At 38.3% G+C, this 12586-nt stretch overlaps 1 protein-coding gene across 5 annotated transcripts in view; it reads left to right on the top strand.

Annotated features, from left to right (window-relative positions):
- Positions 1-12586, top strand: part of VPS13C (vacuolar protein sorting 13 homolog C) — a 74254-nt gene that overhangs the window by 39963 nt on the left and 21705 nt on the right. For 3 of the 5 annotated variants that reach the window (XM_020583462.2, XM_020583460.2, XM_020583463.2), the window contains 14 exons: positions 252-409; positions 1353-1522; positions 2078-2316; positions 2507-2736; positions 3487-3579; positions 4065-4430; positions 5577-5666; positions 6085-6240; positions 7266-7530; positions 8340-8497; positions 8929-9050; positions 9295-9589; positions 10924-11313; positions 11992-12096. In XM_020583462.2, the coding sequence (XP_020439051.2) occupies positions 252-409; positions 1353-1522; positions 2078-2316; positions 2507-2736; positions 3487-3579; positions 4065-4430; positions 5577-5666; positions 6085-6240; positions 7266-7530; positions 8340-8497; positions 8929-9050; positions 9295-9589; positions 10924-11313; positions 11992-12096 (2837 nt within the window). The remainder of the gene's footprint in view (positions 1-251; positions 410-1352; positions 1523-2077; positions 2317-2506; positions 2737-3486; positions 3580-4064; positions 4431-5576; positions 5667-6084; positions 6241-7265; positions 7531-8339; positions 8498-8928; positions 9051-9294; positions 9590-10923; positions 11314-11991; positions 12097-12586) is intronic. The other 2 variants (XM_019280879.3, XM_020583461.2) reach the window with 1 other exon arrangement.

The following is a 12586-nucleotide window of genomic DNA, read 5'->3' as shown; positions in this document are numbered from 1 at the left end:
ACCATTCTGCACTAGATAATTTTAGTATGCATTGGACAGAACAAAATTGAAAATGTGAATTATTTTGAGTTAGTCTTCTGGATTTAGAGCTTTCTCTCTTTTTGTGATTTTCTGATCTTAATTTTAAAAACCCCAAACACCAACCCAACCAACCAACCAACCAAAAAAAAAAAAGCAACCGACAACAAAAAACCCCAAAACCAAGGCCAGTGTTCAAAAGAAATGTAAAAATATCTTCTTTTCACTGACAGGTGCCCTTGTTGATTCTGGACAAAAAAGTGTTTCTGCAGTTCAGTCTTCTGTGGAATGTTATACAGCGCTTCAATTTGACTTCAATTTTGAGTCCCTTTCTGTAACTCTCTACAACAGTGACATGACTGAGGTTTGTTACAAAACTTTTACCACACAGGTGAGGTGGGCAGCCAAGGCTTCTCACATGGATAGGAAAATAAAGTTACATTATCTGTGTTGGCTTTGTAATACTTTCCTGATGGAGCTTTGAGCTTTCTTGGGCAGACAGTGTCCTTAAGTCGAAGAATGTGTGTGCATTTCTGAAAGTCACACTAAAAATATTACTGAACCAACCAAAACCACTCAGCATTTGATTTGGTCATTCTAGCTTGGATTCCAGTTACCTGAAGTAAAAATGAGTACTTGAAAAGCAGGAACTATTAGCTCAGATAGTGCTAGTTCTATGTATGGTGCCTCTAGAGTTAGTAAGCAGATCCAAGTTGTATATGGCCCATAATTTCCTCTTGCATAGCCCTGAGTGTGAGCAATCATGGGCATCCTCTCTGTGCTGAAAACAGAAGAGAAAGATGTGAAATGATGTCTTGTTTTTATGACTTAATAAAGTCTGCTTTGTGTAGATGTGAAGGTGTTTGCTTTATATATCTTTGTATATAGTGACTGTTATTTGTGTAAAATTGTTAAGATGTTCTTGTGCAATGAACATCACAGGAAAGAAAGACACTGTAATGAGATTTTATTTTAATTTCACTGTCATATAATTTCCTCTTATTGCCGAGGTGCTCTTGTAGATGAGTTAGTGTGATGAGAGCGGAGGGATCCTCTGGTAAGAGATCTAGAGTTCAGACAGATAATCCTTCAGGGATGAATTCTGAACAACTGCTGGCAGTGTGGTGCAGAAACAACTTCACTGCAGCCCAGCAGGTTTTTTCTGTTTTCCCAATGAGTTTCTTGAACTCATTTGTATGAGTGGAGGACTGATGATGGCAACAGGCTAATCAGATCTTTCAATTCATGGAAGAAAATGCACATGGCAAGCAGCAAGGGCAATGTCTCATTGCTTTGTTGTGTGATAACTAACCCTGCTCTTTGTCCTTCTGTAGGAGTCTGTGCTTTCAGTGCACAGTGACAAACTGCGCCTTGGTGAGCTCCGGCTGCATCTCATGGCATCGTCGGGGGAGATGTTCTCAGATGGCTCCATGGATATCAGTGTTAAACTCAAAGCATGTACCTTGGATGACCTCAGAGAAGGAATTCAGAATGTGACTGCAAGGTGGGTTTGAATCCATCAGAAATTAAAAACCTCCAGCTTATGAGGAAGCCTTTTTCCTTTTTTTATACTTTGCTTCACTTGGAATTGATAAAACTCAGTAGTGCTGTGAGCTGTGGCCTGTAATACTCTGTTTAAGCAATGAACAACGTAATTTAAATTCTGTTAAACAAGTTTCTACTCTTATATGTTAATTTCCCAGGTTATCCAAAACAAAAAGAAATCTTGGAGGTGTGCATATTACGGTGAACTGTAGAAGAGCTGAATAGAGAGCACCCAGCCTCAGCTACAGATTTGTGTGCACTGAAACTTCAGTGTGCTTGTTATGTGCTGCCTGCATACTTTCAAGAGTGTAGCACTCTAATTTTAAATTGAAATTACTCTTCTGATAGAAAAGCCTCTACCCTCTTATTTCTGGAAGAAACACTGATTGCTTGTGCAGTAATTGTTCTTTATAAATGGCGTGGGGAGAAAAAATGGCAGTACTTAGGCATCTTTGTTTTCCTAGATCTGTGTGTTACGATGTTTGAGATGTTTCTTATTAAACTTGTTTTCCAGGATGATAGACAAGAAAGATGACATAAATGACAGTTCTATGATCGATATAAGATACAAGCAGGATAAAAATGGAACTGAAGTTGTTGCTGTCCTCGACAAGCTGTACATATGTGCTAGTATGGAGTTTTTGTTGACAGTAGCACATTTTTTCATTAAGTCAATGCCAGCATCCTCAGCTGAAGGATCTGCACAGTTCCAATTAAAGCAAGTTGCTTCTGGGAAATCCAAGGCAGAAACAGGTCTGTAAAAACAACTTCCACCCACCCCCATTCCCCTCCTTTGCAGATTTCATTCTGAAAATAACTCACCGAAAAGTTTTCAAGACTTAAGATATTCTTCAGAATGTGTAAATTGGCCACTGACATAGTAGATAGCTTTCCTCTTTCTGGTTTTTATATTCAAGGTGGGTTTTATTACTTCCTTTCACAGAAATATCTGTACGGCCAAACATGACAGTAAAAGCTGTGATTATGGATCCAGAAATTGTATTTGTTGCTAATTTGACCAATGCTGATGCCCCTGCCTTAAAAGTTTCCTTCCAATGTGACTTCTGTCTGACCTCAGACGAGCTTGCACAAAGGATGACCGCTCAAGTGAAGGCCTTCAAAGTGTTGGCCTGTGCCTTTCTCAAAGAAAAACAAGACAAGAATGTTACTATGGTAAGGAAATCAGCGTTTCATAATGAAAAAAGTAACTAGAACTGTTGGCATGCACATCCCTTAGCGGGCATATCCATAGCACTCAAAACTGTTTTCATATCATTGATTATTCAGAAGACAGGAAGGGCCTGTGCCATTTGAAGGTGAATCTTTTATCAGTAGGTGCAGGACTTGAGCACTTAGAGCTCTGTCTAAAACCTGTGTGGTGCATTTGTAAGTTATATTAAAAGTTTCTTAGTGAAGAGACTCTATGAGGGGTTTTGAAGGCCAAGACCTTTTGCAGTGTTTTTCACTGCCTGTTGGTTTCCTTGTTGCGGTAGAGTCCTGAGAAGCCTTTTGTCTGGAACTTCATCTGCACATTCCTGCCAAGGGAGCACTGAGCCACAGAGGTGGCCTGTGTGCATCTCACACGTGGTTATCTTCCCTTATACATTTAGGTTTTTTAAGGATTCGGGGTTTTTTTACTATCTTATCACTTTGTCCGTGTGTTGGGTTTTTGTTTTGTCTGGTTTTTAAGTATTACGTCAAAAGCTTTTATTTCTCTGACTTTTAACCTTCCAGTACAAAATGGTTCTTGTGCCAATCGGGATGCGGGATTGTAGCAGTATAATGAAAGAACATTTTTACTCTGAAACATGTTACTTTATGGGATAGGCCCCTTTGGCCTACAGGGTGAAAAAAATGTAAGACCTTTTGAAAAGGTTAGATTTAAGGAGTCACCTTAATAATCAAATTATGGTTTTCACTCAGGTGTTACGGCCATGTTCTTTGGTCATGGAAAATATGCTGCACACTTCAGGGGTACACACTATGGCAGTAACAATAGAGGAACTTACGATTAAGGTAAGATTATTAAAACTGTCTTTGGAAGAACAGCTATGTTTCTCAAGATCTACATCTTGATTTTTGGTTGTTGTTGGTGTTTTTTTGTTTGTTTGCCTTTGAAATTTGCATATTGTTGTTTACAATTTTAATTTTCCCCATTAGTTTAATTCCAGAAGTAAGGACTTTTAGAGCTGCTCTGTGTTGGAAAAAGTCACTGTGTGTTCGTTGTTTTGACAGTCCCTTAACCAAAAAGGAGTAATTTAAATACTTCAGATTCTAAGATTCCTCCTACCACTTCCTTCCAAAGTGATTTCATAACCCTTCCCTGCTGCTGCCATCACTATTTTTAGGATATTTTGCAGGAAAGGAAAACAAGAGGAGGTCCATGAATGGATTCTCTTCCTTGGAAATTAAGTTGCATCTCTTAAAAGACTTTTCATGTTTGCTATGTCCATTTCTCATAGATTTTGTATTTTAATAAAAGATTTTTTTCTTTGTTCAAGATATCACCAATAATTTTGAATACCGTCATGACCATTATGGCTGCCCTAAAACCCAAGACAACAGAGGAGGATTCTAGAGGAGCAACTGAAGTTTCTGAGAATTTGTGGCAAGTGAAACCTATAGATGAGTGCAATGCTTGGTTTCTTGGTGTTGACATAGCCACAGAAGCAACAGAAACTTTTAAGGACCATGAACAAATTCAGAAGCAAGAGAAATTTGACATTGTAGTGAAATCAGTTCAGATGACCTTGGAATGTGGTCTGGGACATCGAACTGTCCCTTTGTTGTTAGTGGAATCTACATTTTCAGGTGTCCTTAAGAACTGGTCCTCGCTGATGGAGGTCGCTGCTGATACGTCACTGGAGGTATGTGGGGTCAAACCGTTAGGAGTTTAAAACACTTCTGCAAGTTTCCTGAGTTCAACTAACTTTTTAATACACTTTGTATGTGCTGAATTATTAATAGGTTTGAATTGTAATGCTCTCAGGAGTTCTTTAGTCAGGCAAGTAAGCATAACATGCTTTGTACAGAAAGTTGGAAATCAATAGGTTTTAATGGCAGTCACCATATGAAATAATCTAGTCCTTTGTTTCTGTATTATTTTTGCATGTTCAAGTTTTGCTGTGTGAACAATGAGCTTGGCTTACCTGAATATTCACATTTAACTCTTATTGCCCCCCTTTGTTTGTTTCTCTAGCATTGTGTTTATTGGTAAGATAGAAGTTATACTCTTCTCTCAAAATGGGAGACCATTCTAAGATGGTACAAGTCTCTTATGGAAGCAGCACGTTAAAATTCCATACAACCAGATGTATAGCTGCTCATTTACTCAGTAATACATTTACTACCCCTTGTCAGTTTATCAAATTACCTCATACTTCATTCTGTTCTGGGATATGCAAGCAGCCTTTTTCCATTGCCAGCTTTGCATACCATGGGGGAATTTGGATGCCTAATCACGTACCTCTAGGAGAAGTCACTGTGGTTCCACAAGGGATGAGCAAAATAGCTGGAAGGGAGCATCCAGAACTGTTGAGTCCACAGCTTCTATTCAGATTTGCAGTGATGGAAGCAATTAAAAACTTGGTGTTGGCTATGAGTTAGAGGAATCATTCCAGTGGACCAGATTCAGACTATAGTTGGCTCAAACTAATTATTTCATAGTACAATAAAGTACTTGTGGCATTGAAGTCTCTCTCAAAGTCGTTCTCTCAAACCATGTGGGAGAAGATAAGAGACTTGATTATGTTAATTGAAGGTGTTAAGAAGATACAGTGTTACCAGGATGTTTGGTTGCTCTCAAAGCAAGCCTGGAAATGAACTCTTCAAAAATGGTGTAATTTAAAAAATTCATGATGTATTACTCTTCTGTGTATTAGTTTTTAAAGCCAATAAAAGTTAATGCTAGACCTCCGAAACATGAAATGATGATTTATTGTTTTCTTATTAATGTTTTTCATAATAATTGCTTTGTATTTAGACACCTTATTTAATTTTGATTATTTCTTTAGGTTCATTATTACAATGAAACCTATGCAGTGTGGGAGCCGCTTATTGAACGAGTCGAAGGAGGAAGGAAGCAATGGAATTTAAAGCTGGAGGTATGTACAGGAACTTGACACTATGTTAAATGGTTTTAATAGGGAGCTACTTTTAAATTTCTTAAAAATTTTATGGGGCAGAACATTGACCTTTTGAATGCTATTGCTTGAAGGAGCTATGCAGTTTCCCATGAGAAAAAAAATTATTCTTCAGAGATCTTAAGGTTTTCCTGAATAATGTGAGTTGTCAGTGCATAGACAAAATGGAGCATGTAACTATGCAGAGAAGAGAAGCTAACTTGCCTTCTGTGTTGGTATAAAATTTCTGTGTTTGTTTAAGGTATCAGAGATTTACAAGGTAAAGTAGGTTTTACTTTGCTTGGTGAAATCGTCAAGTGTATGTCAAGTTTTTTTCCTGTTTTAACAAGAAGAAAGTAACCTATATGTTTGTAATTGTCTAATGAAATTTTTCTTTTAGATGAAGACTAACCCTGTCCAAGAGAAAAGTCTGATGCCTGGGGATGATTTCATTGTTATTCCTGAGCCACAAACAGCAATTAACATCTCTTCAATGGACACAATGAATATAACAATATCCAAATGTTGTCTTGCTGTTTTCAGTAACCTAGCCAAGGTAACCCCAACAGGCAGAAGGTGCTCAATTATGTGCTTACATAGGAAATTCTGAATTTTCTTTGTTTTAAGAACTATATTAGCTGTTCTACAGCTCTGACAAATGTTACCTGGAAAGGCTGAGGAGTTTTACTCAGATGACTCCTTTAGGCTCAGCAAAAAGGTGGTGTTATCTTTTGAAAGAAGCAACGTCTGTGTTAGAACAACAAATGTGCCTATGCAGGACTTAAGGAAGTGTCATATGTGCAGGTTAAATGAACGTGAAATGCTCTAATAAACACAACTGTTTCCTACAATACTTCTTCTGAAATAGTAAAACAGAAATTTACTTCCTTTCCATATTTTCTGCTCAATTGAATACTAAGAAAAGTATGCATTTTAGGATTGGCCTTTAAATTGGAGGAATAGAATGTCCCGTGTGTTAAAAATACTTTTTCCCCCCTATTTCTATTGTGATAGTAGGTGTGCTTATGAATGTTCTAGGCTGCTTTTCCCTCATTTTTTTTCTGAGGTGAAGAAATTTTGGTCACTAAATCAAGCTGTTTTTATAGAACATGACTTGCCAAATAATTTTTTTAATTCTAAATGAACAGCAATTCTCTAAGTACTTGCTTACACTGGAAGTCTGTATTGGCAGTCAGTTACCATGGCTTCTGTTTTACCAAGCAAAGGTTAAAAGCACAAATCGTGATTGAATTTGGAGCTTGCACGTGTTCCACGTCCCTGTGACTTCTATGTCCCAGATCTTATGTTTCTCTTACAACCTAAGATTTGGAAAAATTCGCTGTGAGGAGCATGAATGCTTATTGTAGCATCAACATTTGCTGCAAATCACAGAATAAAATTAAATTCTCTGGAAGTAACCTTTACCTGCCTGAAATACTACTGTACAAAGCACAGATCTTGCTATGTATAATTTTCCCCCCTCTTTAAAATGTAGTCGCTAGGAACTGTCTTTTAAAGCCTTTATAGGTTTGTTATTGTGGCTGTTTATATATGACATACTGTATCTGTTGTTATTTACAGGCGTTTTCAGAAGCGACTGCATCCACCTTTGACTATTCCTTTAAAGAGACAGCACCTTTTATAGTGAAAAATGCCCTGGGTGTTTCTCTCAAAGTGCTCCCTAGCTCCAATTTTTGGATAGTGGGTTCAGTTGGAAAAGAAAACATGAACGAAATAGAAACTGGTCAGAGCATGGAACTGGAGTACTCTGTTTTTGAAGCACCGCAGCGAGGAAGGTTGTCTGCATTGCACCGACAGGAAAGCTCTGTCTTCTCTTTAAATTTAGGTATTCTGCTAAGGAGCACTGTTTGTTATGGCAGGCTGTGCATGGGAAGATGGGGTCAAATTCAATGTGATAGAAATTCAGGTCAAGTACGCTGTGTTGGAATTACCTTTGAATATTGATGCCAATTAAAAAAACACTACAAAACAGGTACTGGGTGTCTTAAAAATATGGAAAATTCCTCTGCTCCAGTTTTTCAAAAAGTGAAAAGACCAATATTTTTTTCTACCCCTTGGGAGAACTGGAAGACATTCTAGTGGAGTCATTGATAGACCATCTTAGAGGCTCCTGTGACATTGGCTTGTGTGTTCCAGCTCCTCTTAAACAGGATTTCCATTTCTCCTATCACTACTTTTATTTGGCTTTCGGTAGTTACCCAGCTACTTGAGACCAGTTATGATGTTCCTGTGTTTTTAGCTTTGCCAGCTAATACTCCTAAGAAAACAGGTTACAATAGCTACCGATATGTAATCATCTGAGTTTTTCCCCTTTCCATCACATCCCATATGAAGGTACTTGGCCATGATACTTGTTCTCTGTTCATTAACTCAGCCAACAAATACCTTTGATAACTACTTGGGGTATTTCCCATGCTGTCTATAAATCATAATCTAAAGTTACGGAGTTGAGGAGCATTTGGACCCTAAAGCTTTCCTTCAGCGGTACTCAAGTACCGTTTAAGGTGCTTTTGCCAGAGGGTACTTTGGTCCTGGTTGTTGCTGAGTTTCGAGAAGCTTAAGTACTGCTCAAACAGGAAATGGTAATAGGATTTGTGTTGCTGGTAAAGACTTTTGTCTGTTTTTATGGATCAGAACTTCAGGGATATACAGAGGCGCTCAGCATTCCCGTGGCCAAGCCAGGTCGCCGCCTGTACAACGTCAGAGACGCTGCTGATCACTGGGACTCCATCATGGTGCAGATCGATGCTACAGAGGGAAATAAGGTCATCACTGTGCGCTCCCCTCTGCAGGTAAAAACCCAACCACAGAAACCAAACCCCTGAAAGCAGTGCTCTTCCATGAGGCATCTTCCTTTTCTTCCTTAATGCATTTTTTTGAGGTCATACTTTTCCAAAACACTACTTAAAGGCCAATTACTAAGTATTTTGCTCTATTTGTTACATGAATTTTCCTTTGGTTTTCCCTTTTCTATTTGGCTTTCTAATATCCTCAGCACTGGGGATACTTTTTATGTGACTTGACATTTTAAGTGTGTTTTTCAATTCATGGGACTTAAATGGAGTTTTCTCATATACCTGTGTATTAAGACAGCTCAAGTCTATTTTCTAGAGGAATTTGGTTAAATCTACTAAGGTTGGTTTTCCTTGTTGTTATTGTTACTTTTTCTTTTAGAAATTTGTACCATAGAAACTTAATGAAAAATTATGCATTTTGATTCTAGATCAAGAACCATTTCTCAATTCCATTTGTGATCTATAAACTGGCTAAAGGCTCCAAGTTGCTGGAGCCAATTGGCATATCCAAGCCAGAAGAAGAGTTTCATGTTCCTTTGCATTCATACAGGTACGTTTTCCCTGCTCTGTAGGGCCAGTCTCCGTGACACTGATGCACAAACACAGCATTAGTGTGGAAATCTTAATTTGCACGTGGAAGTCTTCCAGACTGGGCTAAAACTCCAAAACGCTGTCTTTGTTAAGTAATGAGTGTGCTGCAAAAGCATTTCAGAATGTTAACCATGACTTTAAAATGGATGAAGTTAGGTGTCAGTGCAAAGCCATTGTGTACAATTCTTGCTGTTTTCCTACAGGTGCCATCTGTATGTTCGACCAACAGGAATTTTCGAGGGTCAGTTCAAGGAGTCTACAACTTACATTGCCTGGAGGGAGGAGCTACACAGGAGCAACGAAGTCAAGTGCCTGTTACAGTGCCCAGCTACTGAGACCAGTTTCTTGCCTCTAATAATCAGCTCAACAGCTGTACCTGATGAACTAAATTTTATTTCAAGTTCTGGAGAGGAGTTGGATCCTGCCTACATTATCCACTTTTACCCTACACTGACTGTGAAGAATCTTCTACCATACTCCTTGAGATATTTACTTGAGGTAAGTTACTTTATGGTTTTATTTGTAAATCCTTTACTTGATTTTAAGTAAGAACATATTTACTTTGAAGTGGAGGTGAATGTAGTGTGGAAGATACTGAATGCTGGGTTTTGTATTTTCTTTTGTAAATGACTGAGGCAGATAATTGATTCTGGATGTTCTGGAGATTGTTTTTAATTTGTGTGTACCTGGCCAGCTTTGCCTTGCTCCTTAAACAAGAATCATGTACTGGATTAGTCTTTTTCTTTTACATTCTTCTGAGATTCTGTTTGTATTTTGCAAGCTCTCTTTAGCTTCACAAGAAGAGGTATAAGGAAAAGCATCTGTAATTTCTAGAACTTTTTTTTTCTATTTAGAAAGTTCTCTCCATTCTGACAGTGATTCTTTACTGATTACTATTGTGAGGTCTCCCTTGCACAAATTGGAAGAATCTCTGAAGGTGCTTTGAAGACCATTTTCCTGTCCATTCAGTATTTTCAGTATCTAGTATTTCTTCATGAAAGCTGAGTGATTTTACTAAATACAAGAGGTGGGAGCATTTAGAACCACCATCCTAGTTTGTTCTGTTTTGTCCTACTTGCATAACTGGCTGTAGCATTCATTTAGATCTTTTTCAGTTCTATCCAACATCCCAGTAGCACTACTCCCAGTTTTCCATATCTCCATTGTACTTCAGTACCTGGCATAACAGAATGTAGAACAGAGGGCCATTGCCTTGACTGAGGAGCTAGAAACCAGTAATTCAAACCTATTTCTGAAGCCACTGTACCTGTAGAAGGGTTTATGCTTATTGTCTTCACATCCCTGGGCTGATCAAGCCTGGCCACTATTCCATATGGTAAAATATACTGTTTATCAGTAAAAATTAGTCGTATTGTTAGATGCTACTGCCTGAACAAAGTTGTGTTACCAAATAGTATGGCAGAACTGGCGGGTTTGTGCCTTGGGGGTTCTTAAGTGTGAAAAATCCTGGCTGTACATCTGTCCAGTGCGGTGTTACACCCAGTGTTGTAAGAATATGAATAAGAACGCATTGCCAAAATCCATTGGAAATCATGGAGGAGAGAAGGAGGGTGTGGAAACAGGGGATATGTTAGAACTAGTTTGCTTTCCTGAAATTCAGAATTTAAGCAGTCTTTACTGCCCTGCAAGTGAAGTGCAGTTATCTCAAATTATTCACAGGATCAATCTCAAATGAAAGTGATTGGAGATTCGGACATGGATTACTGAGCTATCTGAAATATACATCCTACAAGAGAATAAAATGCTCGTTCTTGAACACCTATATTTTATGTATTGAAAACTTAGTCTGCCTTGTCTAATTTTGTTAACAGGGAACAGCAGAAGCCCGTGACTTAACTGAAGGGAGTGCTGCTGATGTTTTTAACTCAAGAATCAATGGCGAAATAATGGAGCTTGTGTTGTTAAAATATCAAGGCAAAGACTGGCATGGGCATCTTAAAATTTGTGATGGGATGTCTGAATTTTTTCCTGTGCGCTTCACATCTCATTCTGCCTCAGAGATGACGGTGGATGTTTACATCCATACGAGGCGGATCGGGAGCCGTATGGTCTTGTCCGTGTTCAGTCCCTACTGGATTATCAACAAGACTTCCCGTGTTCTCCAGTACCGAGCTGAAGATACTCATGTGAAGCATCCAGCAGACTACAGAGATATTGTTTTGTTTTCATTTAAAAAGAAAAATATCTTTAGTAAGAATAAGGTATGCTTACTTTAGATGGTGGTTTCAGGCCATGCGCTGAGGGGGAAAACACACACACGTTTTATAGAAGGGATATTTTTACTTAGTTTTTAAGTCTAAAGGCTTCAATTTGACTGCTGCTTTCTTTGGTTCTTGGACATTTAAAATGCACACTGTAAATAGTCTGTTTTGTGTTAAACACATTTGTTTCAATTTTGGTATGATGTGATGTTTACATGGTCAAGTGAAGAGTACTGCAGTAAAAGTTTTTTTGGAAGTAGCCCTTCATTCCTTTTAAGTAACTTTTTTTACCTAAAAATAGTTGAAGAAACGGTTGAAAAAACAGTGTTAATTTGATTATTTCCTCCCATCTCTTCAAGTTTGTGAGGCACCACAAAGCTGTGGGCTTTTTTTCCCATCTGTGTGTGTGCTGTCATGCGCATGAGTCAATGAGGACTACCCTGCTTTGATGCCTTTTACTGTAGCATCTTTCCCAGAACTCAAACACAGACTAATAAATCAGAATATGAATAGTGATACTACATTCTTAGGTTATCCTAATTTATGGAAAGTATTAGAAGCACTGAAGCATTGTCTTTACATTGCTGTATGTGATATAAGTGCACTTCATAATGCATGAACTACAGAATGAAAATCAATTTACTCATTACTTCGCATGTTGTTGGTTTTTGTGTGTAGATCCAGCTCTGTATTTCAACTAGCACTTGGTCCAGTAGCTTTTCCCTTGATACTGTAGGAAGCTATGGATGTGTCAGGTGTTCAGCTAATAACATGGACTATCTGGTAAGATCTGTTTCTGTGATTTGTGAAGCTCTCTGGGTTCTTTTGGCTTGACTTCTTTTCTACAAATGTATAGTACTCAGCTGTTTGTAAACACAGTGGTGAACATGCATAGTGGAGATAATTGCTCACAACTGTTTGCAAGTGTTTAGATCTGCACTCCTTATCCAAGACTACATTTCCACAACTAAGCACAGTAAAGATATGTGGGGAGTTGTGTTTTCATGTACTCTTTAACAATTTTCTGAAAATAAGGGTCATTTTAGGTTGTCTTGGTTTACTCTAGAGGGATTTCTGGTGGATTTTCCCCACAAAAGCTACAGCTGCAAAATGCTACTGCTAAGCCTGTCACTTTGCTCTTGTGTTAGTTGTGTTGCATAATCTGCTGATTTTACTGCATATTTGGTGCTTTTACTTCAGGTGGTCAGGAGTATTGTGTGTTAGGCTTTGTAATTACACTGATGTTGGCTTTTCTATTTGTTCCATCCTGGCT

The sequence above is a fragment of the Corvus cornix genome, chromosome 10 (genome assembly GCF_000738735.6).
Source record: "Corvus cornix cornix isolate S_Up_H32 chromosome 10, ASM73873v5, whole genome shotgun sequence".
In the NCBI taxonomy this organism is placed as follows: Eukaryota; Metazoa; Chordata; class Aves; order Passeriformes; family Corvidae; genus Corvus; species Corvus cornix.
The sequence above is the reverse complement of the archived record's forward strand: the minus strand, read 5'-3'. Positions and strand labels throughout refer to the sequence as shown.